General features: G+C 51.2%; 11 protein-coding genes across 11 annotated transcripts; 3 read left to right on the top strand and 8 right to left on the bottom strand.

Annotated features, from left to right (window-relative positions):
* Positions 1 to 214: 214 nt before the first annotated feature.
* CC77DRAFT_74446 (hypothetical protein) lies at positions 215 to 2,603 on the bottom strand. The gene is made up of 2 exons (XM_018533034.1): positions 2,341 to 2,603; positions 215 to 2,232 (listed from the first exon to the last, which is right to left on the bottom strand). Exons 1-2 carry the CDS (start codon positions 2,506 to 2,508, stop codon positions 376 to 378), a joined length of 2,025 nt encoding a protein of 674 aa, XP_018386094.1. The 5' UTR covers positions 2,509 to 2,603; the 3' UTR covers positions 215 to 375.
* A 358-nt stretch (positions 2,604 to 2,961) lies between these two features.
* CC77DRAFT_74452 (hypothetical protein) lies at positions 2,962 to 4,567 on the bottom strand. Its single transcript, XM_018533037.1, has 3 exons — positions 4,520 to 4,567; positions 4,167 to 4,456; positions 2,962 to 4,114 (listed from the first exon to the last, which is right to left on the bottom strand). The coding sequence occupies exons 2-3, from the start codon at positions 4,384 to 4,386 to the stop codon at positions 3,270 to 3,272; spliced, it is 1,065 nt and encodes a 354-aa protein (XP_018386095.1). The 5' UTR covers positions 4,387 to 4,456; positions 4,520 to 4,567; the 3' UTR covers positions 2,962 to 3,269.
* A 226-nt stretch (positions 4,568 to 4,793) lies between these two features.
* On the bottom strand, positions 4,794 to 5,756 carry CC77DRAFT_1031099 (hypothetical protein; the record flags this gene model as incomplete). The annotated part of the gene is made up of 3 exons (XM_018526638.1): positions 4,794 to 5,159; positions 5,220 to 5,328; positions 5,380 to 5,756. The coding sequence occupies 3 exons, from the start codon at positions 5,754 to 5,756 to the stop codon at positions 4,794 to 4,796; spliced, it is 852 nt and encodes a 283-aa protein (XP_018386096.1).
* A 524-nt stretch (positions 5,757 to 6,280) lies between these two features.
* Positions 6,281 to 7,746, bottom strand: CC77DRAFT_935087 (Cloroperoxidase; the record flags this gene model as incomplete). The annotated part of the gene is made up of 4 exons (XM_018534417.1): positions 6,281 to 6,762; positions 6,827 to 7,291; positions 7,341 to 7,464; positions 7,522 to 7,746. The coding sequence occupies 4 exons, from the start codon at positions 7,744 to 7,746 to the stop codon at positions 6,281 to 6,283; spliced, it is 1,296 nt and encodes a 431-aa protein (XP_018386097.1).
* A 737-nt stretch (positions 7,747 to 8,483) lies between these two features.
* CC77DRAFT_1061252 (hypothetical protein) lies at positions 8,484 to 9,846 on the bottom strand (the record flags this gene model as incomplete). Its single annotated transcript, XM_018528410.1, has 6 exons — positions 8,484 to 8,863; positions 8,910 to 8,974; positions 9,024 to 9,141; positions 9,199 to 9,492; positions 9,549 to 9,621; positions 9,670 to 9,846. 6 exons carry the CDS (start codon positions 9,844 to 9,846, stop codon positions 8,484 to 8,486), a joined length of 1,107 nt encoding a protein of 368 aa, XP_018386098.1.
* A 1,578-nt stretch (positions 9,847 to 11,424) lies between these two features.
* On the bottom strand, positions 11,425 to 12,567 carry CC77DRAFT_1008716 (hypothetical protein; the record flags this gene model as incomplete). The annotated part of the gene is made up of 1 exon (XM_018523550.1): positions 11,425 to 12,567. The coding sequence occupies one exon, from the start codon at positions 12,565 to 12,567 to the stop codon at positions 11,425 to 11,427; it is 1,143 nt and encodes a 380-aa protein (XP_018386099.1).
* Positions 12,568 to 13,779: 1,212 nt separating this feature from the next.
* On the bottom strand, positions 13,780 to 14,902 carry CC77DRAFT_1008717 (hypothetical protein; the record flags this gene model as incomplete). The annotated part of the gene is made up of 3 exons (XM_018523551.1): positions 13,780 to 14,377; positions 14,431 to 14,561; positions 14,660 to 14,902. 3 exons carry the CDS (start codon positions 14,900 to 14,902, stop codon positions 13,780 to 13,782), a joined length of 972 nt encoding a protein of 323 aa, XP_018386100.1.
* A 2,044-nt stretch (positions 14,903 to 16,946) lies between these two features.
* Positions 16,947 to 19,079, top strand: CC77DRAFT_935121 (hypothetical protein; the record flags this gene model as incomplete). The annotated part of the gene is made up of 2 exons (XM_018534421.1): positions 16,947 to 17,312; positions 17,361 to 19,079. 2 exons carry the CDS (start codon positions 16,947 to 16,949, stop codon positions 19,077 to 19,079), a joined length of 2,085 nt encoding a protein of 694 aa, XP_018386101.1.
* A 701-nt stretch (positions 19,080 to 19,780) lies between these two features.
* CC77DRAFT_962674 (5'-nucleotidase-like protein) lies at positions 19,781 to 22,124 on the top strand. Its single transcript, XM_018535649.1, has 4 exons — positions 19,781 to 20,156; positions 20,211 to 20,266; positions 20,317 to 21,376; positions 21,427 to 22,124. Exons 1-4 carry the CDS (start codon positions 19,883 to 19,885, stop codon positions 22,023 to 22,025), a joined length of 1,989 nt encoding a protein of 662 aa, XP_018386102.1. The 5' UTR covers positions 19,781 to 19,882; the 3' UTR covers positions 22,026 to 22,124.
* A 191-nt stretch (positions 22,125 to 22,315) lies between these two features.
* On the bottom strand, positions 22,316 to 23,763 carry CC77DRAFT_76446 (hypothetical protein). The gene has a single exon (XM_018533115.1). The coding sequence runs from the start codon at positions 23,370 to 23,372 to the stop codon at positions 22,605 to 22,607; it is 768 nt and encodes a 255-aa protein (XP_018386103.1). The 5' UTR covers positions 23,373 to 23,763; the 3' UTR covers positions 22,316 to 22,604.
* A 920-nt stretch (positions 23,764 to 24,683) lies between these two features.
* Positions 24,684 to 26,896, top strand: CC77DRAFT_76448 (glycerol kinase). The gene is made up of 6 exons (XM_018533116.1): positions 24,684 to 25,099; positions 25,147 to 25,335; positions 25,393 to 25,674; positions 25,733 to 26,423; positions 26,483 to 26,689; positions 26,752 to 26,896. Exons 1-6 carry the CDS (start codon positions 24,873 to 24,875, stop codon positions 26,809 to 26,811), a joined length of 1,656 nt encoding a protein of 551 aa, XP_018386104.1. The 5' UTR covers positions 24,684 to 24,872; the 3' UTR covers positions 26,812 to 26,896.
* Positions 26,897 to 27,698: the final 802 nt, after the last annotated feature.

The following is a 27,698-nucleotide window of genomic DNA, read 5'->3' on the forward strand; positions in this document are numbered from 1 at the left end:
CGAATCCCCGCTGTTGTATGTTTTTGACATTCTTTTTGCATATCCCATCTCATGTTCAGGCCCTACGCACAGCAGTTGACCCAACGGCGCGTCCCGCCGTCGACACAAGACATACTCTGACTTGTACAACGCATACCTTGGAGCATCTCTGACTGTATCCATGAGGAACGAAAATGCGAAAGAGGAGACCGGTCTTTAGTCGAATCTGATGCGGTGATTGATGGAAATGAAAGAAAAAGATATGAGTAAGTAGGATAACGTTACCATACTCTAAAGCCCTGCCAAATATGCGCCTGAAGATGCTTCCAAATCGCATCCAGCGAGGAAACCGCCCGAACAAAAGAAATGAAGACCTGGTATATAACAGAAAATCCACTAACAATACCTCACACACTCCTCCCCAATGTCCCATCTTTTCCTCCTCCTCTCAACTGGCTTCCCACCTTCAACTTGAGTCCCCTGAAGCTCCTTCAGCCTCTCAAAGTCAATCTTCTCTTTCTGGGCTTTCTCCTCCTTCTCCTTCTCCTCATTCTCCAACTTCATCAACTCCATAATGTCCTTGAGTCTTGCTTCCTCTTTCTGTTTTAGAAATTCGTCTTGTTCGTTGAGACGGCCCTGCTCATTGTCTTGCTCCATCTCATGCAACCACACACCCTTACCGTCCTGGAAAATTTGTTTCAGTTGTGGCAAGGTCCCACACACGCCGTCGACTTCGCCCCAGGGGTACCAGATCTGCTCGGCTTCGGTCCATATGCCACCTCGCCCTCCACGGTTGTCCCAGTAGCGGTCGCCGCCTACGAGGTGGTTGTGGTATCCGTTCGGAGACTGGGGGGCGCGGAAATAGTTTCTCAACATTGCACGTTCATGTCCTGCATACCACAAATGATCCCAGTTGACGTTTGCGATTGGCGGACGCTCGCCACTAGAGGGCGAAGAACTGCTCAGAATGATGGCGGGTACGGAACCGGAGTATGTGTTCTGTATTAGAGGAACGCCTTCCCAGGGCAGTTTGCGGCTTGGCAGGCCATCGAGTTCCAGGGTAAACTCTAGATTGTCAATGTATGCTGGTTTCTCGTTGGGAGATGGGTTGTGTTCGACAAAGTCTGGGCGCCAGAATGGAGGCTTGGTCTCGTTGAGAGCAGTTGGAAGGGAAAGATACTGGCCGTTCGAGTCGAAGCGACTGTACTGCGACAAGTCGGTTGAGTCGTCGTGCAAAAGAGGAACGAGTTCGTCTTCGACGCAGTACTCCAAAGGCTGGAAGAGCGCATGGGTATAGTCCAATCCGATGGAAAACTCGTGTCGTGTAGTATTCGAGAGCTCGGCATTCGCTCGCTCCAGTCTTCGCTCGGCTTCCGACTTGCTTGCTCTACCAGTTATGAAGTCTTTGACCTTGGCACTGGTATGCTTCGAAGCAACTTCCTCGGCATCTCTTCTCAGCTGTTGCTCAGCGAACAGGGTCGCGAACACAGACTGAACCGTCTGCGATTGACTTCTAGCCTCCATGAACTTCTCTAGTGCAGCCTGATACAGTAGCTTCAAGTCGCTCGCCGGGCCCATGACCATTTTTGAATGGATAAACTTCGCTGGGGTGTCAGATATGCGACGGCCGTTCTCCGTTCCGTATGCGTTGTCCGGTAATATCGACTGCGGCACGTACTTGCAGGCCATATCATCGCTTTCGCACATCTTCTCTGCGCCAAATACGATTGTCTGGTTGAACTTCTGGTAGCCATCCTTGTCAACGCCATACTTCTTCAGCAGCCGCATGTTCGCATCTGCCAACAGCCTCTTGTATTCGGTGACTATCACATCGCTTGGCAGCTGGAACCATGATTGCTGGCCGTCCACGATGAGTATCAAATCTTGATCCTTCACCAGCTTCTCATTACTCAGGTAGTGAAGTGTGCTGTTCAATATGCCCCTCTCCCATTTGATGTCCGAGTCATATGGGGCATACAGCTGAACTGCAGTCGGCGGAGGGTAGTTGAGAAGCATAGCAGACAGGGTCGTTTTGCAGAAGCCATCTGTGTCGCGCTCGGATGGCATGAGGAGGTGGAAGTTCGCAGTCGTTTTCTTGAGCTTTGGTGGAACGTGGTCGAGCTCACCGTTCTCGATTTGCAGCGTCGTATTCGAGGGGGTCTTGAAGGGCGAGTGCACGATATCGGGCAGAGTTGGAAGGTACGGTCGCCATGGATAGTAGGAGGAAAAGCTCTGGTATTGTGAAGATATGGTCTGAGAAAAGTTAGCCTGAACCTGAAAAGTGACAGTCAGTTGTAGCGGGGCACGTCTCGCATGTGCTCAGCGCTCCCCCTCTCTGGCATCGGAATGAACCAAACGCACCTCATGATGCCTCATACCAGTCAATCCCAGCAGAATGGTGAGAAGCGTGATCGTCAAGACCATCATCCTCCCTCGACGCGTGCAAGCCCACTGTACCGCCGCATTTCCAAACTCCTTGGTCGACTGTGTATGAGACATTGGCATAGCCAGCATCGCATCGCCTGCCATGATGAGTTGTGTGATAACAGAAAGAGCAATGCCTCAGGCTGTTCCTCCCTCGCTCAAAACGGGCATCGGTGATACGTCGTACCGCTGTATGTCAGGTACGATGCACGATCTGCCTCTCCTCTGTATCCCCTTCCGTGTCCCTGCATCGCAACGCCGGGGTCTCAGTCGTCGTCAGACGTCACGGTCCGATCATGAACGCGCGTAGTCTCCACCAAGTTGCGGTGCTCTGTTTCGAAACATTGGGTAGCCATGTTGCGCGCGCGAACAGTGCAGATTTCGAAATCGACGAAGCCATAGTAAATGTGGACTTGGTAGTAACATCACATTCCTCAATAGGAAGTAGAGCTGGAGACACAGCCAGCCATTGATGGTTTGATGGGTGTATCCTAGTCTATCGTGACGCGTCGCTAAGCCTGATATGGATTAGAGGCGGAGCCGCTTCGGCTGTCTTTGCGCTGCAGATTAGATAGATCATCAATCGTTTCGTCATTATTGCTAGCGTTCGCATGTGGAGTCTGTGAAGATCCAACTATTTTTGCGACATTTTCCTGAAAAATCGTGGTAGACTAAACGTGCTTCCAAGTTGGTTGCATGTACACTCTCCGAAGGGGGTTGGGCGCGGCTTGTAGCTAGCCTCTACAAATATCCGTTATGGCTGACAAAAGGGGCGATCCGAACTGATGTACAACGTTTGTGGAGAATTGTGCGACAACTATATCACACCGGCTTGCGTTACGACGGAAGATCGTTACTTCGTCTTTTCAGAAGCCAGCGATATACCGATGCTTATCTGTGACCTCCGTAACCTCGAACTTCATTCCGACCCTGAGATCCCCGACCGTCTTCGGCACAGCCAGCATACCATAGCATGGCTTGTATGTAATTCCCTCGTCGATCCTCCGGTACTTCATCAGCGCATCCCAAGGTTGCGTCTTGTGCTTCTCTGCCGAATCAGGATGTACATTTGGTACCTGACAGCGCGCGCATCGCTGGGTGATGTCCAGGACAATGGGGTTTTCACCAGCCTTGGGCGTGATCTTGACAGTCTTCCAGCGATCTTCGTCCCAGGGAGCGTTGACATCACCTTTGACGAGGATGTTAGGTCTAAATCGGCGAACATCGATGGTGAGGTCCTCTGCGGCCTTGAGGCGTGTGTTGAGTTCGTCAATACTGCTTTGATTACCAACTAGCACGGGCATCAGGTCCGGGAAACAAGTCGATGCGTCTCTGCCTAAGACCTTTGGTGCACCATTAGATACGAGAGGCCTGGGGTCGTCGGAAACCGGGGGCTTGTAGACCAGTCGCACCTCCTTGTCGAAGAATTTGTTGAATGGGCCAGTCATTTCAGTAGAGTACACGCGAGTTCCTGTCGTAGTACTCCATATCTTTGCCGAGTGCTCCTCGGTATTCTGATCGAGCCATTCCTTCGACGGGTGAGCGGGGATAGAGAACTCCAGCTTCTCATCAATGGAATCCGGTGCTGGTGCAGTGACGGTAAGGGTATCAGTCTTCTCGTCGTATGTCGGCCGGATGAGTGTCATCTTGGAGTTTTGACGGATCGTTAGGAACTCATAATTCGGGTAGCTCACCCACATCCACTGTCGATCTGGCTCTGTCAGCATAAAAACGTCCTTTGGAAGCTGATTAGGAAAGCGCACCGAGGTCGAGGCCGGTTGGCAAGAGCTTTGCTGACTTCACAGACAAACCATGGCATGATTTGATCGGGTGTATGAAGAGGCCTGTGATTTCAGTCGCAGGTGGCAGAGGGCCAGCGGTACTCTTTACTTCCTCAACGTTGTTGAAGTAAAGATATGTGAGAATTGGTAAAATGAATATAGACAGTATAACCGCAATCTGCGTAGTGGCTGCGAGTGCCATATTTGTGGTACCGTTGAATGCCCAAAGACGAGAAGCCTCGCAAGCCTTCAGATGAGTTGATCAATAACAGCTGTGCTTTGTGAGATCTTATGGGATGTAAACTACGAGCTTTTCTTCCTTCGTCAAACCGTACTCATCTGGTTGTAGCTATAGGGCGTGGTATGACAAGTCTGAGTCAGCGATTCGGTCCAGCGCAACACCAGAGCAAAAGTCCTGCCTAATTGAGTGACGCAGCGGAATTTATAGCTAGAAGTGACAGTTCACGAGAATGACGCAAAGGGCGGGGAAAGTGTTCGCTACCGAAATAAGCTAGCGCTGCCGAAATCGCGTCTGCGGCGCTCCGCGGCAGTCGTACATCGCGTTCTCGCGACCGCGTCAACGATATGCAACCCTTCCAACGTATACCCTCACTTTGTACTTTTCGATCGCATCCTCTTACGTAGCATGTTGAAGCTTTCTTCCTCCATCTGAGGTTCCGAAAGCTGCTCACGGCCTCGCTCTTCAGTCGCTCGCTCGCCATTCAACGCCTCGATTTCTGCTTCCAACTGGACACAATACGCGTCCAACTCCTCCATTTCCTTCACCTTCGTCTCCAACTCATTCAGGTGACGGAGCAACCTGAGGTTTTCTTCCATGCGAAGCATGCATTTCTTCTCGGCATCATCAGCGCGTTGCTTCTCTTTCTCCAGCTCAAACTGGGCGTCGTACATAGCCCTCCTGCGCAAGCCTTCGGTTGTTTCGTACTCTTTGAGATCTGCTTGCGAGCTCACAAGCTGAGACTCTTTGTCGAAGAGCTCTCCACGAAGCCGGTCAGCCTCTCGTTTGATGTCTACACACTTCTTCTTTGCGCAGAAAACACGGTTCAGAGCTTTGATGCCTAGTGTTGGAGATGCGCTCTCCGGTTGTTCACGATGATCTGAAGGAGTGTCACAATCTATTGCGCTGTCTGGGATGTCATCCTCCCATTCTTCGCGCATGATGCGTGGTGTAGACGGTGCAGCCAGAGTAGTCCCCATGTATGCCCGATACTCCGCTCCAGACATCCCGACTTGCTCTTTCGGCTCGTCGAACTTGTCGTAGTTGAATGGAAAACGCTGATGGAAAGAGCCATTCGCTGAGGCGGCGATGGTTCGATCTTCCGGGGAGTACAAGTCTTCATATCGCGTCATCGCCTCTCGTTGGTAGGCTACGCCTGTCGGCAGATCTGGATAACCCTGGTAGGGACGATGTTTCTCTATCGTTGATAGACTAACATATGGCCAAGTCTTCGGATCTTTATTGTTGTAGGTAGGGAAGACGCGCTTGATGTTCTCATATAGTCTTGAAGAGGTGAAACTGAACGTTCCATCGTAGCGGGGTAGAGCTGTCATCCTATGTTCTGGTCTTATCAGCCACTTCTGGTGCGCTGATCGGTGTGTTTTTTATACTTTGAAGGATACCAAAGGGTAGTAGACAGTGGGTTGCCGCCGCCGCCACTGTTGCTGCTGCTGCTGCTGGGAAGTGAAGAGTCAAGAGATGGACTGTTACCAGGTGAGCCTCTCTAGACACTCTCATGCCGTTACTCATTGCATCGTGTCTAGAAGGCTCACCGCGAGTCCGCGAACGCTCCCCTCTCACCTTCACCCCAACCCGTCTTCACCACAGGCTGTTGTGGATCCTTGAGAATAGCTTCTGTGTGGGGTGTAATTAAGAGCGGATGAAGGCATTTTGAGAGGCATACATGAGCGGTTGATGAGTCGTGCACGTACTAGAGGTTTTGGTACGAAAGCGAACAAAGAGACTCTCTTTGTTCGTGTCACAGAGTAAGTGTGATTGTGTTTAGTCTAAGAAGTAGTTTCGCAAAAACTGAACGCTAACTATCGTTTGCCTGCACCGAGCTCCTAATATGGCACAACTAGAGACCACTTCCAGCTCCAGGAAATTTGTCAAATAGCGTCGCATCGTATTTTACGAGCTCAGGACATCCAAGTGTCTGGAGTATCGGGTTCAAAGCGTCTGTCAAGTGTTGAACAGCCTTTACAATATTTCCAAGCAGGCCCCTCAGAATGTCTGGAGAAGCTACTTGAGCAGCGGTGAATGCAAGACACATAGCATTGTTTCCCTCGAGCAGTGTCTGCGCGTTGAAGACGTTGCCTGTCAAGTCGTCGACATCAACACCCACAAAAGTATTCGGCTGTCCCGTGTTGCCACCGACTCGGACCAGTTCAGGATATTTCGTGATTGCATCAACAGCGTCAAGGTCGAGGCCTAAGATTCCATAGTCGTCACCAATGGCGCGGCGATACCAGTTCTCTGGAATTCTCTCTTGTCCTGAAGCCCACTTGTAATTGCCCTGTTCTCCGGTAATGCCCTCGAATGATTTGAGTGTATTGACATCTGTAGATGTGGAAATACATGGTCAGTGTGTGTCTCGCATGCATCTCGTACAGTCATAACTTACCTAGATAGCCCTCTGGGTACTCAGCACTGTGGTTGGCAAAGAAGCGGTATGTGAAGTAGAAGGCTGCAGAGTTGACAGCAAGATGTGTGAGAGGGCCAGCGAAAAAGTGTCCGTTAGTAGCGATCGATTGTTTGGTGCGCTCTACTCGGAATGGAAATATGACTGAGAGATCGATACCGTTCGGGCCGAGAGGCATGGCCACGAGCTCCTCGAACTGGGACAGGTTGACTGACGCTGGGTCTCCAGTAACGTACTCGTCGGATCGCGTGGGTGATGCATCGCACTCGAAACGGTTGTGGGATCCAGTCAGACCTTGCGGCTTTCCAAGAAGACCAATTGAGGAGGTAACTCCTCCTAACAATCCACTCTTCGGCGCGCCACCAATCGAGACCGACGCAACATCTCCATCCATGACAGCAGCGTAAACTGACAAGAATCCGGATAGATCGAGACCCATGCCGAAGACTGGTATGGTGTCAGATAAGGGCACGTAGCATATTGAATCATGTCGTACCTTCGTTAGACGCTGTAGTCAATTCCACGATTGAACTCACACCGGAGCGAGAGATGTAGCCATGGTTCGCCATGGCGTTTAGACCAGGACAAGGTCCACGGAGGTCATTTGGGCCTGGTGCAATCTGCGAACGGTCTGGTCAGCATTTGGAAGACGATCTCTCTCGTAAAAGATGGCGTACATATTGGTGGTCACCGGAGGTGCTGATGCGCTGAGCATCAGCATTGAATCCACGTTTTACATTGCTGGCATCAGGCCTCTCCTCGGCAGCTCGTTTTATCTTTGCCGCCAAAACAGCGATGTCCGCGAGCGTGTCATCGCTAATGTCATTGCTGAGCAAGTTGGCCGGGAAGGCAAAGGTCGCCAAAGAGAAAAGCGTTGCGCTGCAAAGCAATGATGCCTTCATGATTGCGAAAATCCAATACCGATAAAGGAGTGACAGTAAGGGAGATTTGACGTTGGGATCGCCAAGCCTAAGCACTGAGTTTCGTGTGGGATTATATGTACTTCCCTGATGGCAAACGAACTTGGCTTCGCGCGCGTAGACGTACAACTCTGGTTGACTAGCGTCGTGGCTACTGCAGGTGGAGCGAGGTTAAGGGTCTTGTTTGCTCAGGAGGTTAAGGCTAACATGGAAATCTCCACGATCGACGCATCATCAGCCCTCTTATGATTGGAGAATCGAACGCGGTTTCACTGTGCGCCTGAAATACTACGGATAAAAGCAATGCACTAATGGATGGAAGTTATCCATGATGTCGAGCCAGGTTCAAGCCATTCCCGACACTAGCGACTCGTGCCGCAGATCGACGCACATGGCCGAATCCCTGAATCACATCTAAATAAACTGCCACTTCCTCGCCCTCTCTGTCTTTGATAGAATGACTCGCATCGGACATATTCGCAGATATGCCAGACCTAGGAGGATCAGCAGGTCACTTCTGCTTTGAGTAATGGCCACATGACGAATTGATATGGCTTCCACATTCCGCCCGGGCAGCTTCCCAAGTTGCGATTCACACAACAATGGCGTCATCTTCCTCCGCATTGCGTACTGAACGATTTCCCGTTCAAGAATGTTACATTGCTTTCCTACCTAGGTGCTTAAGGTTTGCTCTTCTCATGAGACGCGCTCTACTCGTCTCACAGAGGCCATTGCGGCACTTTCTGCTCTTTCGCTTCTGATATAGACACTGGAGTTGCGGCTGAGACCCGGCCAGTATCCTCATCAACAATTAGATCGTCCAGCTCTAAGTAACCTTTGCCGTGGCTTTTCATCAGTGATTCGTCCCCGCACAAGGTCACTGATAGCTCGGCCGGCCTCTTGCTTGACTGCTTCCACCCCCCTGAGCTCAATGCCTGGCTCGGATTTGTTCTTGATTTGCTTCGGCCGGACGTGTTGTAGCCCTCGATGGCTGTGTTGACCACTCCCTTGAGAACGACGCGGAGTACGGGTATCGACGTGGCTACGATCGCCATAGCTGCTTCTGCTGACGCCCAGATGATGGAAGTGTACGAGTCGTCTGCTTCTGTCAACAATGATTATGACGAGACCTTGGACAGCCTTACAAGATGTATCCAGCACGGCCAATTTCTCAATATAGTGGGCTCTGACAATAGCCACGGCTCCCGCACTTCAGTCGTGTCAGTACAAATCTAAAACCAAGCAAAAGGGAAACCTACAAGACACCCAAGCTCATAGCCAGACCAACTCCTATCTTTTCTGCGGTACGCATCTGAACGTTCCACAGAATTTTCCAGGGTAGCAAGGCGAGAGACACATCCATCAGTGCGGACCATACTAAGGATCAAATCAGCTCAATACTCCTGGAGCATGTGCAACAAACTTCCTACTCACTGGCTTGGAAGTTCCCATATCTTACAGAAGGCCTCTTATCAACACATGTGCCTGGAAGGATATCGAGAAAGGTCTTAGCAATGGGCTTGCATTGTGTCCAGGGGACGGTAGCGGCCGGGATCGCAAACACCGCCAGGGTTGTGATAGCAAAGCATACGTAATATCTAGTCCAACCGCTGGTCAATCGAAGCAAGGTGACTCCAAAGGAAATCTTGCTCAGCGTAATTGCGATAATGGATACCGTGAGCTCGGAAGCACCATAATATATCATGGTATTGAAATTTGACAGGTTGACTACGCGAAGAATTAGAGACTGTTGACTCCATAAGGCTTCTATGGCAATGTCCTACCGTCGAGCGCATGCTTTCCGTAACCTAGGTTGATGGCGAGTTGATTCAGAATAACCTGAACAAGGAGCAAGGTCTGCAATCCGTGAGTCTCACGTGTGTATGTCGGTTAATCTTTGCTTACCCAGCTGAGCCCAAGCAAAAGGTCATCAATCCATAATCTTCTTTGGCTTTTCTGGATAATAAGCCTCACAATCAGAAAGGCCCCAGAAACCCCAACAAGGCACCATGTCGCAATGCTCATCAACGGCCCATTGTCTTCAGCTGGGTTACTCTTCAGGTTCTCGAGCTGAGTCGACATTTTGGATGTTTGAAGACGGGGATGGATTGAAAGAAATTGAAAGATCCCAGTCTCCCGGACGAGTTCAACTTGTCAGTGAAGGCGAAGGAATGCCCCAGCTCATAAGGACTAGTCTTGAACGCGAGATAAGGATAAGTTGTATATGTAACGGCAAGGCGGGTAATGCCATGTTTGGTCTAAGTTAGAGGGCTGGCTAGTGCCTGATGACAATGTCCTTACAAACACTGATCGTCCGGGCAGCAACTGCCCGAGACAGTGGTAAGATTTGGCCTCGTCTCGAATGCCTAATTCGTGATCATGTTCCTAAATATGCATCTACGTTACTTCGCCGCTGCATGGTGAATCACATATGGGTATGTCTGCTGTCAACCCAAACTTTCGGTTTTTTTGAGGCGGACCGCACACACCTTATGACACTTCCCAGATGAAGTTCCTGCGCAACGTTATATGAATGTCCGTTACGATGTCCATCAATCTACTCTACTTTCAGGAGCAAACCTGTTCTAGTGGAGGGTCTGAAGCAGGAAGTCATGCCGATTTTCGTTATCGTCTCAGTGTAGACGTTTCATTAAGAAGATTATAGACCGAAAAATATATGGGTACCGTGTCGCCGGCAAACGTGGTAGTTCCCCTCTACTAGTCATTCACGGAAAGCGTAATAATTTATTTCCTACCTAGGTAGAATGTAGAATCAGACGCGAAAGACGTTTAAGGGTCTTTGCTTGTTGGAGTGAACAACGGGCTGTGGGGAGATCATCCTTACTTATGCATTCCAAGGTTTAGATCGCGCGCTAACAACGGGTTTGTGAAACCCGGAGGGCTTAACCTTGGCAGAACAGATACAGCGAATCGCACCATGCTTCCTGCTTCTAGCGTAGAGCCACGGAACTTTGTAGCCGCAAGCTACGGTAATTTAGCTTCTGTCCATCATCGTCTGAAGATCACCCGCTCGCCATTCTTACTGTGTTGAGATTGGTGCCATGGAAGGATCCGGGCAGCCAAGGTCGGCATTTCCACGATAGCGCATAGCTATTGGCAACGAGACTAGATGCCCAAGACGAACATGACTCAGTTTTTACCAGAAAGCTTCTTGGCTGGAGTTGGTCCCTAGTATTGGTCGCTGTGGGAGAACGAAGAGACACTTTCTATGGATGGGGATAGGAGGTGATCTTTTGCATTATACTACCTACGTTGTGGGGTGTCTGAAATCCAAAAAGCATCAAGTCTCCAACAAGTGATGTATTTTTACCAGACGTCTCGTAAAGATATAAGAGAGGTCGTAAACAGGACTTGAACCCGGAGGTGCATGTTCAGGGACGCCAAAAACTGAGAGTAGCAGATAGAATGTAAGTATGAATGCATGAATAGCAATCCCTGTGAATGGGGTAGAATGACGAGAACCACTCCAAACATGACGTCTGTGAGCTAACCTTTTTTGGTACCGCCATGTCTTCCAAGGTTTGGTGGCCTTGCGGCTTTGATATGGCCGTTTTATCTCCGGAGTTTCCTTTTGCAATTGGGATAGTATATGCCAGTGCCACAGACGCATATAAGTCCCGCATGTTGCCACCAGGGCTCTCAGACCTCAGTCTTCAACCTCTTTCGTTGTGCTTCCGACACATCCTCACTCGATTTCCTCTTTTGTGAACCTGCGCTCTGTTTCTTCTTTTTCATTTCCTCTAGGATCTTGAGGATCTGCTGCTCCGCCACCGCTGCCTTCTGCTTTGCCGCCGAGATGTCCTTGCTACTCTGTTTGACCTCGGCCTTGAGTTCCTCAACCTCTTTCTTACTCTTCTCCAAGTCGTTGCTATGGCCGGCGAGATCTACTTTCAGCGCCTGAACAACTGTCTCTGCAGCATCGGCCCTCGTTTTCTCTTGATCCATCGCTTCTTTCATAAGCACCAACAATTCCTTTGCGTTACCGTGGTTTGTCCGTTCTTGAGAGAGGAGCTTGGTCCAATATTCTCTGAGCTCACGCATTCTGCCATTGACTCTTATGGTGTAACTTTTGCAGGCAGCTTTATAAGCCATGTCCAACGTAGCTTTCGCCTCCTCTGCAAGTTCAGCTGTTTTCTTGGCTTCTGAAACTTGTTTCCTGGTCTTCTCGAGTTCTTCTTCCAGCTCCACCACACTAGTGTAAGGAATCATGTCTGTGTCTGCCTCTGAACCAAGCATCTTCATGATCTCATTGAATCCTGCTTCCGGAGAAACATCCTTGGTAGCCGTGTCGTTGGTGTGGTCGTTGGTAGTCGCATTCTTAGTGACTGCCTCTTGTTTCCTGGTCGGTACTGCACAGCTCATCTGTTTCTTCCATTCTTCGAGTTCATTAGGTGTTATATGTAGATGCTCTCGCAGTTTGCCGTGACGATCGTAATTGAATGGATAGTGAAGGAAGAGGTTCCTCATATATTGGCTCGTTTCAACGGATTTACCTTGTGTGTTTTGAAGACGTCTGAAACCTCTAACGAGGTTCTGATCATATACCAGATACTCCGGAGGAACTGTGGTCTTGCTGTGGTCGGCTTGGTTTCCGGTTGCAATGACTTTGCGTATCAATGGCCATGTGCTAGGATCGTTCATGTTATACTCTGGAGTGACTGTCTTGATGTGCGTTCGCAGGAAGTAGCCATGCCAGGTGAAGTCTCCGTCCCAGCTCCCATGAGGCTCAATGTTTTTGTTACTCATCTTGGAGCGTTTGGGGTAGACGGTTAAACGAACCATCGTTGAACTTCGAACGAGTTACAGTAGAGGTAGGTGTGTAGCAGGAAGTGATGACCAGCACCTTTGTACGGAAACCTGCAGTCATGTAAAGCTAGCGCGATGGTCTTGGTGTCACTGACGTCCTTCACCTTAACGGCCAAAGTGAGAAGCAGTGAGATATCTCGACACCTGTCGGAGCACATGTCTACACACCAATCACCCCAACGACCCCTCTAACTGAATTATCCATAGTCCTCCAGATCGCCACCCTCTAACCCATCCCCGTCATCTATGAACCTGTCATCTATGAACCTGTGCCACACCCTCGGCCCGATTAGTATCCTGCGTCCTCTCACCTGCAGCGCTTCCCTCACCGATCAACGCCTCTCGCCTCTCGCCTCTCGCCTCACAAATGGCACGGCACAGACGCCGCAAGCCACAGCTAGGAAATGGCCCCCAAGAACTGGCCACATACCCACGCCATGCAGGTCCAGCGGCCAACAAGTCTCCACAACGTATCTGCCGGACAGGCATGTCATATTGGTGGAACGGGTGCATGAGTGTCCCACGGGCGCTTCGCGCCGCGAGCGCACTTCGTGCCGCAGATGCATATGCAGGTACGTTATGCTTGCATATGCGACGTCGACGACGTCTGTAGAACTGATATGTTAGGAGTGAAGAGCGACAGAGATGGTGAGAAGGTGGAAGACGAGGTCTATCAGATTTATCGTTTCATTACTAAATACCGAGTTGATTCTTCACATAACTGTGAAAAGATCTGCTCAAAAAGCCCCCAAAATCTACCTGTAATGCAAACCCATCGTAAAAGATGAGGGGTATCGAAGAAACAAGCCGGAATTCGGTTGCCTTGGGGCTTCATACACGAGTTCAACATCCATACGAACAGTCTTGCTCTTGCGTTGGAACGCTGATACGTGAGACGACAGCGTGTAGCGGGGAGGAAGAAGTCAGTCGTGATGGTGTCATTAGGTTTCGTCGTTGTCAAAATGTCGTGAACGCAGGAAAACTGATAAATAGCGCCCAAAGTTTCCGACATTCGAATGATACAGTATTCAAATGTTAGGAAATTTAGACGCGTCGTGACCATGAATGCAAAATAGTGAAGGGTTATGATGCCAGATGTGTTGACTTTGCAGACTGCGATAAGTCCTCTGGATGGGGATGCGCGAGAGCGTTGGTTACAGTGCTGGCTACCGTGTCGACAAGACCTATCTAAGCCTTCTGCAGAGGCTTCTTGACCGCACCCTTGCTGGAGGTGCGAGAAGGGGTCTTGGGAGATTTCGCCGGAGACTTCGGTGCGCGAGCCTTAGCCAGGGCCTTCTTGGGAGAAGCAGTCTTGCCAGGGAGCTTGGGAAGAAACTCGATCGAAGGAACCTGGTCGGTCTCCTTATCCTCAAGCATCTGGAGGATGATATCGACAATCTTCTGGACCTGATCATGGCTCTTGTCAGCACCGACATACTGGTCCAGCTCACGGAGGACGTCGATGGGCGCCTCGAAGTGCTTGCCTTCCTTGGGCTGGACGCTCTTCGCCGCAGCCAAGGGTCCCCTGGATGCAGCGACTTGACGGGAGTATGAGTTGAGGCGGGCTTCCTCGGACTTCTTGAACGCGATGTCGTAGGTGGTGCCCGGAAACTCCTTCTCAATCATATCGAACTGGCGGAGGATGAGCTGAACCTTGCGGATCTGCCACTTCTTTTTGTTGTAGGTCGCGCGCTGGTAGTGCTTGCGACAGAAGAGGGGCCAGTCGGTGACATCGCGGGTGCATGCTTTGTTGCGGCCGAAGTGATCGGAGATGACCTTGCGCGACCTAGATATCAGTCAGTGGATATCTCATACAGTTCGTAAAGATAGATTACTAACAGGTCCTTGGTGTACTGGCCGGTCATGCAGCGCGTGTGCTCGTCATTCATACAGATGAACTCGCGCTGATCGTCGGGTACATCCTCGCCGTCATCCAGGTTTTCGTCACCAGAAGCTTCAGGCTCTTCCCTCTATCAAACGAACATCGGTCAACTTACTGCTTCAATAGTGACGTGGTGACTTGTCATGGTGTGAAAGAATGAGAAGAAACAGAGTCATTAGTACTTACAGGTGCGGTCATGACGGTGTCGGGAGTGTCCACGATGGGCGACGAACTCTCTTCTTCTGTTGAATGTGCAGGTGGTGTAGAAGGCGGCGCAGGTACGAGCTTGGAAGTGCCATCAGGAGCATGGATAGGACCAGTGACGAAGTCTAACGCCATCGTATTGCGGATCTTGTCGGCTTGAGTGACCTCAGTCGTAAGGGAAGCGCCTGAGACATCGTCGATATTGGTCTTGGGGTCGGTGGACATGTTGAGCGAGTCCGGGGGGAAATGTGTTATCAAGTAGAGAAGAACACCAGTTGGAATGGAGTTGACTGCACTGAATCTCACAATAGTACGGTTATGGAGAAGAGAGTCTCGAGAGAGGTGAGCGAAAGATCTTATACACAGTGCGGCGGCGGTCCAAGTGCGATAGGCCGACGAAAAGTGAAGGTGACTCTGGAATGACACATTCTCCGCTGTTTGATCGCTACCACCTGATGGATCTTCCCGTCACCTTGGATCACGAATGGGCCATCGTCCTTGATTCACATTACCGTCGCACAATGCGACGCACTGCGGCCCGAGAGCACTAGAAATCCACCGAACGACCATCTGCCTGGCAGCTCGAGCCAATGGCGAACTCGTGAGCTCACGATAGTCGACCAGATGCCCTGCCAAGAGACCCGTTTGCTCATACTTGACCAATGCCACCCTCGAGCCGCGTGTTACATTCCCTGCGTGAAGGCCCACGTAGGCCAACACTTGTATATTAACGACGGAATGGATGGGTAGCTGATGAAACAATCGCTGTAAAAGACAGCCTAAGGGACGAGTTGGCCTTGAGTTGTGGCATAGAGGGAGCTGGGTGAGCCCAGAAAAGGCCCGCGGAATGCCCTCATGGTATGGACGGGGGCCAGATACTGGCAAGAGAAAATTGTTTGAGTATTTTGAAGTAGGGGCAGCTGAGGTAAGGGAAGTAATGGAATGAAATAGAGTGAATGAAGTCATGCAAATACAAACTGAAAGCTAGAAACCAAGCATCGAGACGCGACACAGGAAAGCAAGTACAATTGACTCAAACGACATGATTCATGTGAACGCATAGCCCCCCGTACTGATTGTCAAGCGACGTAGCCGCGATGGTGTACGTCCAGCAATTGAGTGTCGACGGCTCGGGTACGTACCAACAGTTCGCATTCCTGTCCCCTGTGAATGGAGCTCCTTCTGAAAGGGTAGACACAGAATAGCTTCCACGCCGTACCCTAAGACGTTGGTTTTGCGTAAGTGTACTTACTGTTTAGGTATCGACAAGTACGATACGTCGCAGGAAGCTGCGCGGCGCTTGTCTGGTGAACTGGAGAGCAAATGTCCTCACGAGTCAACCAATCCAGAGTAATCCGCTTTGATATATATGTCGGCATACCGTACAAGTATGAGGCTCGAAACGGCAATCTCTCCACTACTATGCTCGGACCGAAGCAGTCTACTACGCCACAAAGAACTAGCAGGGACCTATAGGCGCATTCCGAGCGGCTATGGCATGGTCTACGATTGGCTTATACTCCCATAATTATAATCTCAAAGGTTTTAGTTTCTCCATCTTTCTGAGACTCGTACTTTTGAGGGAATGCGGCACGAGTTGTAGCTCGTGGCCAAAGGTGTTCGTGGGGCTGGATGCCTGCAATTTCACTCGCCGGGTTTCCTCTGAACTCCAGGAAGTGGAATCAGATGCAAAGCATCGAGTCTACACGTAGTGAATCATAGAGTGAGTTCTGCAATCTGGAACGACATGGGATGGAGGTTCACCAGAGGGCTTTCCAGTTGGGAGTTAGCCGACCATATTATGTATATACAAGAACCCTGTACATCCAACACGACGGGCGCGTAGAGCAGAGTGACAATGAAAGAGAGGTAGTCGTAAGCGTCCAACACAAGCGTGGGAGTTGGGCAAGGGGACGGATAAAGTGGACGAGGATGATGGAGGAGTGAGGCTTGGCGGCGGCTTAGTCACTATCGGGCAAGCTACCGCCGATAACCGGAAAACGAAAACACGTGCGCATTCCGTCAACAGTGTTTAGCGTCTTTCGCGCTTGTAGCGTCTTGCGGCAGTGAGGAGCTCCTGTTCTGCGCATCGTCACCAAACCCAAAAGGCAAATCGCTGGAAGCGCCAGCAAACCCCTGTTTATCGCTTGAGATGCGCTCACACGTCATTCCTACCACGCAACTTCTTTCTAACCACTCGATCCTGGGCTGAGCGCGTTCGCGGCCACTTTCCTCGCCTTGCTACCCACAGAGCGCCCTCTCAGCCACCATGCCCCCGACCACAGGCACAAGAACCTCTACGAGGCAGGGGCGGGCTACGGTCCGACCTACCAACTACTATGCGCGCACCTTTGCCGGCCGCCTCAACGCGAGCGGGATGGAGCAGACGCCCGAAGCTTCCAGCAGCGCGCCCGGCTTCCTGCCCGCCCTCACCCACTTTAGCGGCGCCGTCGATGCGTTTCCAAAGGAGATAATTAAGCATTTTTCCATGTTCAAGGAAGTCGAGGCCAAACTCCATGACCCGGAGCAGATGCTCAAGGAGCTGCTCGACGACATCGCCCGGCAGCCCGTCACTACAAAGGCCCAGCTGGCTGCTATAGAACAGGCCTCAGTAGCGTCTGAGGCCAACGCCAACGTAAGCTCCAGGAAGCGCATAGCAGTATCAGAAACTCACAATTGCCAGCTCAATCCCGACAATATGTCCCCCGAAGAACGTTCGGCCATGACCAAGCGCCAGCTCTTCTATCGCCTCCGCATGATTATCGCGAACACGCTGCCCATACTCGACGAAAAGCTCGTAGTGCTCCAGGGCGCCAAAGCCACCAAAGACAAGGGCCTCACGCGCATGCACCACTCCTTCGCTCAGCTCGACGGCGAGATCAGCGACGAAGCGCGATACGGCAGCCTTACACACTGGGCATATGCGGACAAAGAGGAGAAGAAAAAGGGCGGACCATCCCACGAGCGGCAGAGGCGCGAGGTGGCTGCGGCGAATAACCTGGCCGCGGCCGCTCAACATGTCCATGACGTCGATTCAATTGCGGCCAAGAGCGAGGCCAGACGTGAGGCCATGCAGGCGAACAAGCGCAGTCGACACCACCAGGTTGACTCCGACTTCGACGACAGACCAGCCAAGAGACCGCAGAAGAAGAAGGCCATGCCTGCAGAGACGGCAGCGCCAGACAACAGAAGCCTTGGGCTGGGCATTTCAAGCAACGGCACAGGTCCTCATGGCAAGCGGAAGAAGACTGAAAAGGCCCTCGCTGCTGCTGCTGCGGCGGCGGTACCGGCAGCTCCGCCCATGGAGCGATCACTGAGCAGTGCTCTGAAAGCAACTAGCAACGGCGTACGGGGTGGTTCGAGCCCACGGGGAACGCCAGGTCCAGAGAACGGCGCAGCAAAACGCAAACCTCGTGCCGCACCCGTGGCTGCGCAACGCAAGAACCCGCTTCCCCCGTACTCGCCCCCTATGGCTTCGTCACCCCTTGCTGCCAACTTCCCCGTCAACAAAGCAATTGCCGGCGCATCGGAAAGAACACTGTCCGCCCGTGCACGGAAGAACTCCACAGCCAACTCGGTGGCGTCAATCAAGGATCAAGAGGCTACAGTTGCAGGCCGCCCGTCATCCTCACACTCTGCGCAACAAGCCGCTAGCAGCAATGCCATCACAGAGCTGGAACAGGCTGCTGGCGTTGTGCGAGACAATGCTTCGGCAAAGGGCGCGTCCACTCCAAAGGAGAGTACAGAGATCCCACCGCCCTTTGATACAGCCAACATGAAGGTAGAAGACTTGGGACAGCCGGAGCCAGAGAGCATGGACATTGACGCTCCCGCACCGATATCTGCCGCCGTGAGATCCGGTCGGAACTCCAAGAATACGACACCTGTTGTCGGGGCATTTGTGGAGACACCCATGGCGCGAAGTCGCAGCAGCCGCAACGTGAACAATGGAAATTCAAACTCCACCACGTCGTCAGAGAACAACAGCACGACAGGCGCCGGATCAAAACGAGGCAACAAGAAGAACACGCAATCGACTACCGCCACTGCTTCTCCCGCCCTGAAGCCCACGCCGAACGTAAAATCGAACCCTCCATCTTCCGCTGCCAGCTCCGTCGCACAAGAACAAGAATACCAAGAGGTCGAGGCGGAAGCCGAACCAGAGGCCGAATCGGAGGAAGATGGCGACGAGCCGCGATACTGCTATTGTAACGAAGTTTCCTACGGGAACATGATTGCCTGCGACAACGATGACTGCCCCCGCGAGTGGTTCCACCTTGGCTGTGTGAATCTTGACAAACCGCCCACTGGCAGAACGAAATGGTTCTGCAGTGACGATTGCAAGGAGACGTACAATAAGACCAAGGCGAAGGGGGGCCGTCCAGGCAGTAGTAGACAATAGGAATTAGGAAGGAGTTCAAGGCGTTCTGGGACGGGTCCAGCGGCGGCTGGGTCTAGGCAAGGCCCGAAGGGTAAGGGCAAGGCTAGGTTAAATCTCTGGGATGGCTGGAATGCTCTCTAGTAAGCAGCGTTCCAGCCGCGGTCTGCGGCTTTCTTTGGATTCTTTGTGTAGGTTTCTCGGCGTTTCTACTAGGCTTGGTTACGCGGCGCATCTCATTTATGACTACGAGGTCTAGTGATATCCGCTCTGGAGGACACTGGCGTTTTGCATCGTCTGGCATATGGCATCGAGAAGCACATTCTTTTGTCTTTTCTGTCAATGTTACTGTATATGGACTTGCGTTGGCTCTACTTAACAGAGTACGTATATCAACAGCGAAGTATTCGCAAGCATTTGAACGTTTTCTTGTAAAAACTCTAGAGCGAACTAAGCTCGATTTAACTGCCTTTGGGTTATTTCCGACGAGAGGTCGGCATTTGGTAGGCTGAGGCTTTGGTGATGCTGTGTCACATGGTTATTGCGAGCTTTAAGGTTGTCGCGGCCTTCATACATGCCACGCGGCAGCGGTACGATAGCCGTCAGCAGCCGTCAGCCTCAGAAATGCCCCTTGCAGATCCCTTTCGGCTTAGAGTGGGCGTCATCGTCATTGGCCAGATACATCTGGACCCTGAAACGCTAACTACGATTGATGATGCGCAGCATACTCACCGCTCGAACACGCGACACGAGCGCCTTGAGCACCATATTCTAACGACAACTATCTCTCAAGTTGGTACAAGTGTGATATAGATTCGGAAATCATCATGGCGCCCACAGACCACCCATCAGCGGAAGAGCTGCTCATATGCGAGCCAGAAGGTGGCGCGCCGAATGCCCCGCCAGACCTACGTTTCTTACACTACAATGATGTTTATCACGTTGAAGCAGGGTCAAGAGAGCCTGTTGGCGGATATGCGAGGTTTCAAACTCTCGTCAATTACTATAGGGACGATGAGAGGTTCAAGGACCAACCAAAGCTTCTGACTTTCTTCTCGGGTGATGCGTTCAACCCGAGCATTGAGAGTAGTATCACAAAGGGTCAGTGAGCCGAATCGCCATAGCTTATGCAAGGAGACTGACGACGACTACCAGGAAGCCACATGGTCCCTGTACTAAACAACATTGGCACAGACGTTTCTTGCGTAGGAGTATGTACATCGTAGTTTACAGAGACCGAGCCCAACTAACGCTTACATAGAACCACGACCTCGACTTTGGTGTAAAGCAGTATCGCTACCTCACAGCCAAATGCAAATTCCCATGGCTCCTCGCGAACGTCCACGACCCAGCCCTCGGCGACGGTGTCCCCCTCGGAAACGCGAAGAAGACGGTCATGCTCACGGCATCCAACGGCATCAAAGTCGGCGTCATCGGACTCGCAGAACGAGAGTGGCTCGACACAATCAACGCGCTACCACCGGACATCATATACAAGAGTGCCTCCGAGACTGCGAAGGAACTCATACCAGGTCTGAAGGAGCAGGGCGCAGAGATAATCGTTTGCGTGTCGCATCAGCGAGAGCCAAACGACAACAAGCTGGCAAAGCAAGTTGGAGGAGGATTGATTGATATAATTTTGGGTGGACATGACCACTACTACTCATACAACCTTATCAACGGAACACAAGTACTGCGGTCAGGCACGGACTTCAAACAACTGTCTCACGTTGAGGCATGGCGGAAGCCAGAGGGCAAGGGATGGGACTTCAAGATCATACGGCGAGACATTGTCAGCAGTATACCTCAAGATCCCCAGGCCATGGCGCTGGTAGAAGAACAGACACGGGAGATTAGAAAGCGATTAGACAAACCTATTGGATATACCGCCGCACCACTCGACGCCCGATTCACAACCGTACGAACAAGAGAGTCGAACATTGGAAACTTTGTCTGCGATCTCATGAGGTACTACTACTCAGCCGAGTGCTGTATCATGGCAGCCGGAACGATACGCGGAGATCAAATCTACCCTCCTGGCTTGTTGAAGCTCAGGGATCTTGTCAACTGCTTCCCGTTTGAAGATCCGGTCGTGGTACTGAAGGTCACCGGCAAGGCAATTCGAGAAGCATTAGAAAACGGCGTCAGCAATTACCCGGCACTAGAAGGAAGATTCCCGCAAGTATCGAACATTACCTTTGAAGCGGACTACTCGAAACCACCACATTCGCGGGTTTCCAATGTGACGATTGGAGAGGAACCTGTAGATGAGGAGCGAGAGTACGTACTCGCTACGAGAGGGTACATGGGCCGTGGAAAAGGTACGACATCCCCAGTGCACAAAGAGTTTCCACTAATCAACTACACCTAGACGGCTACACATCCCTCCTCATCGAAGAAGAAGGCGGAGTTGCCAAAGAGCTCGTCTCGGAAGAAAACGGCGTTCTTATCTCCACCATCCTCCGCCAATACTTCATGTCTCTCAAAGTACTAGGCAAATGGAAACGCTGGGGCAAATCCATGAACACGAAATTCACATCGATTCAAACGAATCTGCAGAAGAACCACGGTCACGCTTTCCACGACCCATCTCCTACATCCCCCACGCAGTCCCGTGGTAACAATGCTCCTCCGGTGGATCAAGGCGTGAGCAGAGTCCTGGGTGATTCGAACAAACGCGACAACAGCCCGAACGACACTACCGACTCGGAAGACCCGGACGTCGATGAAGATGAAGACGACGGACCGATGTATGATAGCCGTGTGCCAATACAGTTCACAGACAAGCAGACGGAGATGATCAGAAGGGTTATGAGGAAGTGGTGGCGTGTTGCTGGTCTCAAGGGCAATCCTAAGCTGTGTGATGAGCTTGGTGGTGGTGAGTTCCAGGTTAATTGGACAAAGGCTATTGCGCCGAGGTTGGAGGGGAGGATTAGGGAGGTCGGAGCTGCGGTTAAGATTGAGGCATAGTGTTGAGATTTATGATATATGTACGACCTTTTACGTTGCTGAGTCCCGTTCAAACGGCTATAGCTAGACTTGAGAAGAACCATTTACAGTCCGTTTCTTCATGATCGCCTTCTCCCTTTGTTTTCGTATCTCATAATGGTATTGCAGTCTTCAAGGCTGAGGTGGACGATGGCCTAGATGTCCTTCGATGGGTCGACCGCATGCTTATCCGATTATGCACTCACTTGCTTTTTCTTGTAGACCCACAACTGATATGATTAATCGCCGGAGCGTAAATCTGTCGGGTAATATGGTAGATAGTGGCTATGGCTCCGGAAAACAATTGATGGTACAGGTCAGATTGAGCTCTGAACGCCATTATCTTGGCGATACAGGCTCTAGGAGCTGAGATGCGCGGTTGAAGGTGTTCCATGCTTGTGCCGGCCATTGTTGACTGTGGCTGTTCTACTCCGGTATCTTCCTAGCTCTTGTGTGTTTCATTTCTCGACTTACATGTATGACCCATTATCTACTGCCTGTGGATCTCATCTGTGAAAGTATGCGCACAGCTTGTTCATCGTATGCGCTGCGATTGGTAAGCTACCAGAATGGTTCAGAGTTATCGAGCGTTGCCCACTCTTCTCCGCCATCGCTCCAGTCACGCCAAACATCTTTCGAGACTATATCCAACCGACCATGGTGAAGCCTTGCAAAATCCACGTTGAAGGGATGTGGCTTGAACGTCTTCCCTTGACTAGTAGCTAGGTTCATCAAGTCGAGTTTGTACATGCGAACTATCCTTGAAGCAGCGCGAACAAACAACTCTTTCTCCAAATCGTCCTCTAGTATCTCGTTGGTGAGCATCATGACCATGTGCGATATCTTGGGAAAGTCGCGTAGGACGTTTGATAGGCTGCCGTCTCTGAATCCATTCAGTATAACTTTTGTAATAGCGACCTTCTGCAGCTCTTGGGGATCACAGCCCGTTGCATGGCTGAAGTGAGCCAGTAGTCCTACTTCGGGCGAGTCATCGTAATGTTTAACACGCGTGCCTTCTAGCTGTAGCAAGAGGATGTCGGTATCGATGCGGAAGTAGAATTCGCCACAGCCAGTATCTGAATTGCTGCACGGTACCTGCAGGATATGGTTTGCTTTCACAGCCTGGTACCGAGCTTCTTCGCGCGACTCATGACATAGATTTACCGTCACTGGCGCAGGACTAGGGGAGTATCGCGGGCAAAAGTGCGTTTCGTCATGATCCTCATCGTGGGGGTTGGTCTCCAGTGCTACCAGGCGAGGCGGCTCGTTGTAGTACGCCAGCGCCCATATCTGAAGGCGTAGTTCTTTTGGCAGCAACTGCATAGACATGTCTGGAGGATGAACTGGGGCGGGTGTTGTGGAGGCCAAGAACCTTCCCCATGTAGACGTCACGTGCCGTCGCGATCCCCAACATTAGTTTGACTTTCCGCCATTACGAGGCCTACCCACTCCGCTCCACTTGGCGCGGATGCCTAACTTTATACCGGTAACCATCCCACGTCCGAACCAACTCATCACACATTACGCATGGTCATTTCCGATGCCCGCACCTCCGAGATGCAGAATACAGTGTCTCGAAGCTTCTCTCCCTGAACCTTTTTAAAGTCCAGAACGCCCGTGGTCCTCCGCAGGTGTTGCACGATGATCGTCCAATGACATGCTGATTTTATGTTTGTTATCGGATTTGCGTGGTCGCCACGCTGAATGCCATCCATGGCTCCATCCTATTCATTGATCTGCGCAGGTGGAAATCCATTGTGGCACAGTAGAACAACGAGTCATTGTCGAAGTTAAACGACATGTACTGACATCGTGTCAGCTCGTCAGCACCAGGGGGAGCTTCGTCGACAGCTTGGCACAATGGATGTTCGTTGGCCGGTGAAGAAGTCGTGAAATCCGGGGGAAAGCCGACGAGCTATATTGTCAATAATATGAGCACGGAGCGCCATGTTGTGATTCCGCTGGCAGCTTCATGAGGCTCTGGGTGGATTCGATGCGGGTGTCCCACAACCCCTTGGAGTCCCACTGGAGAAATACCGACGGCGTCTTCTTATGTGGATCTGTTGGACGCGCGACCCGCTGTATGTGAAGTCACACTGACATGCGCGCGGATGCTTTGCCGGGCAAGGAGTCTAGTTTTGCTAGCATTTGGCCTGATCGACGATGTGAAGACCGATCAACGGCTTGACTCTCGAGCTCCGGAGGAGGCTGAAAGATTTGAGGCTCCATGTGACAAGGCTGGGCATCTTTGCTGTCGTGTTGTTGGTCGTGGAGCTATTCCCCTCCCCCGCTTTAAAGGCAAAACCACCCCTCTTCGAGCGTCATACCGCAGACACCGCATAGGAAAGGCACGCGCTCGGATTCCGTTGCCGATTAAACACCGAAACCTTCGTCCTTCTACGATGTTCCTGTTGCGATTCTCCTTTTACCACCTCGACTTCAAATCCTAAGTTATACACACCCAAACTCGGTGTTCTTTGTCGCGAAACACTTTCGCAGCACCCCCTCGGAACAGCACCATCGGCATTTGCGCTTTGCTGCGGCACCGCACACCCGCACTCAACTCGTCGCAGTTCAGACATCCTTCAGCGCGGACACCGCAAAGAAGTTAATCGGTTGTCAGACCTGATTGGCTTGGTTAGAAATTTTTCCGTACCGTCGCAATACCCAGTACCATTCTTGGTACCGAATTTTAGAAAGCACCACTTCGCGACCAACAGCTGCACCCGTCGCGCATATTCTACGATTCCGACCGCGGACGGAAGACATCTTCCGTATAAATACAACGGGTTAGGTACACCCGTGGAACAGAACAGCACATCTCTCAGCATGGCGACACAAGACGTTTCCGCGCACGATACTGAGCCGCAGCCAGTCCCCAAAGAGGAAATTGCAGAAGAGCCACAGTCGAATTTGGACGAGGGGAGACTGAGGCAGTTCTTTATTGGTTCCATAGACCAAGGAACTACAAGTACTCGCTTCATTATTTTCGACGGCCTTGGTGAGCCCGTAGCTCAACATCAGATCGAGTTCAACCAGCAATATCCTCAGTCAGGGTCAGTACAGGCGAAATCTTGTTGTTGACGTGAATTAATTGGCGCAGATGGCATGAACACGACCCGAAAGAGATCATTCATTCGGTAGAACAATGCATTGACCGGGCTACGAATATCTTCCTCGACAACGGCCATGAAATCGAAGACATCAAGGCTGTCGGTATCACCAACCAGCGTGAAACAATAGTCGTTTGGGACACCAATACTGGTGAGCCATTATGTAATGCGATCGCTTGGTAAGTAAAACGTGTGTACGAGATTCGAATGGGCAGCGATTGACTTTGTGAATCCAGGCCAGATACGAGAACCAAGGGATTGGTCCGTGAGTTGAAGAACAAGGAGGGCGCTGATGACATACGCAATATGTGTGGACTTCCTCTATCGACCTACCCATCATCAGTCAAGCTCCGGTGGCTGCTTGACCACAACGAAGACGTTCGCAAGGCATACGACGAGGAGCGATTATCCTTTGGAACCATCGACACATGGATATTATATAACCTGAACGGAGGACCAGAACAAAACATTCACGTGACAGACACTACCAATGCGTCTAGAACCATGTTCATGAACCTGTATGTCAACCTCCGCTCGCTTCGAATTAAGCGACAAAGTCGGCTAATGCAATTGCAGGCACACCGTTCAGTACGATGACAAGCTCTTGGATTTCTTCGGAATCGATAAAAACAAGGTCAAGCTACCAAAAATTGTGCCGTCTTCATCGCGAGACGACTTCGGATTCTTGCGTTCCGGTATATTGGAAGGTGTTCGAATTGCAGGGTGCTTGGGTGATCAATCGTCAGCTTTGGTTGGTCAACAAGGCTTTACGCCCGGTTCTGCGAAGAACACGTACGGCACTGGTTGCTTCTTGCTTTACAATGTGGGAGAAAAGCCTGTCATTTCTTCGCACGGGCTTCTGGCTACTGTCGCATACGACTTTGGCGGAAAGCGGAAACCCGTATATGCACTCGAAGGCAGTATTGCGGTTGCGGGTAGTGGCGTCAAGTTCCTCATGAACAACATGGGCTTCATCACACATTCACACAAGATTAGTGATCTTGCGGCTTCTGTGGAAGACAACGGTGGTTGTGTCTTCGTAACAGCTTTCAGTGGTCTCTTCGCTCCTTACTGGATCGACGATGCTAAGGGTACTATTTTCGGTATTACGCAATTCACTGAGCGGGGACATATCGCTCGCGCAACCTTGGAAGCGACCTGCTTCCAGACCAGGGCAATTCTAGACGCCATGGAGCTGGACAGTGGCCACAAGCTTAACATGCTTGCAGTCGATGGTGGAATGAGTAACTCAAACTTGTGCATGCAGGTAAGTGAAGGCACCCAGAGACACCGATGAAGTGGCCCTGGAATAACCATTTGGAACAGACTCAAGCAAACATCATCGGCATTCCCGTCGACCGCCCCGCCATGCGCGAAACTACAGCTTTGGGCGCAGCCATCGCAGCTGGCTTTGCTGTCGACGTTTGGAAAGAGTTTGACGAACTAAAGGAGATTAATCAGAAAGATCGCATGGTCTTCAAGCCAAATGTCGACAAGGAGGTAGGCGAGAAGATGTTTAAGAAGTGGGGAAGGGTAAGTAACTTCCACGAACCAATTGCGAGAATGGCATGTGCTGACTTTGATTTTTTATTTAGGCCGTCGAGATGTGTCGTGGTTGGTTAGATGCTGGAGAAGCCAACGGAGAGTTCTCATGATCTACGCGTATTATGGAGATTTATATATCCGCAACCGACGTGATGCTTTCCTTGGCATCCTCGTATGAAGAGTAATGAACTAGTTCAAACGAAAGCATCTTCGCGTAGGAATCTGGTGATCGGCAAGCGTTCGGGCCAGTGCCACCCGATATCCGCTGTCATACCGAATCATGTTGTGGAGAGGTTGTCAGCATATAGAACATATGGAACCTAGTCCTATAGCCACACTGCTGCTTCTGGCGCTACCACCGGATTGGCAACGCGGGGGAGGGACGGTTCGAGGTATAGTCTCTGATCAGCTAGTTCACCGTTCTGGTGGCATTAAATGCTAACATCCATGTCTTATGTTCAGCCTGAATGGCTTGTGATGCTCGCCAACGAATAGTCGATTACCTACACAACTTGTAGAATTTCGGATACAAGAGCCAATGATATGTTCATAATATTCTCAACATTCTCAACAAAGTGGTAGGTGTGGCGCCTTGTTTAAGCCACTGGCATATCAAGACTCCCAGAACGCAGGTACTGCGGATTGCTGGTTCCGCTTCCTGTTGAGGTTGCATTAACGCGGAGACTGTGGCATCCAATATATCCTGGCCCACAAATGGAGGACACGGAGCTATGCCACACTTGGGCGGTGTGAAGACCTTTTGATCTACTTCAAAACTCCAGAATGAGAGATGCATCATGCATGTGTATGCGGTCATGGTCCGTTGTAACGAAGTTCCTTGCGTTGAGGGGGTTGTCGGGTCGGCTTCTCAGAAGCTCGCGTCTGAAGCGAGCGCCAGCCGGTGAACTTTTCCGATCAGCGAAGGATTGTATACAAGGCCTGCTCAGTCCAGGGGACGCGATCCTGGTACGTTCTGCATGCGTTTGCATCTTTGGTC

This window comes from Alternaria alternata (genome assembly GCF_001642055.1).
Source record: "Alternaria alternata strain SRC1lrK2f unplaced genomic scaffold CC77scaffold_10, whole genome shotgun sequence".
Taxonomy (NCBI): domain Eukaryota; kingdom Fungi; phylum Ascomycota; class Dothideomycetes; order Pleosporales; family Pleosporaceae; genus Alternaria; species Alternaria alternata.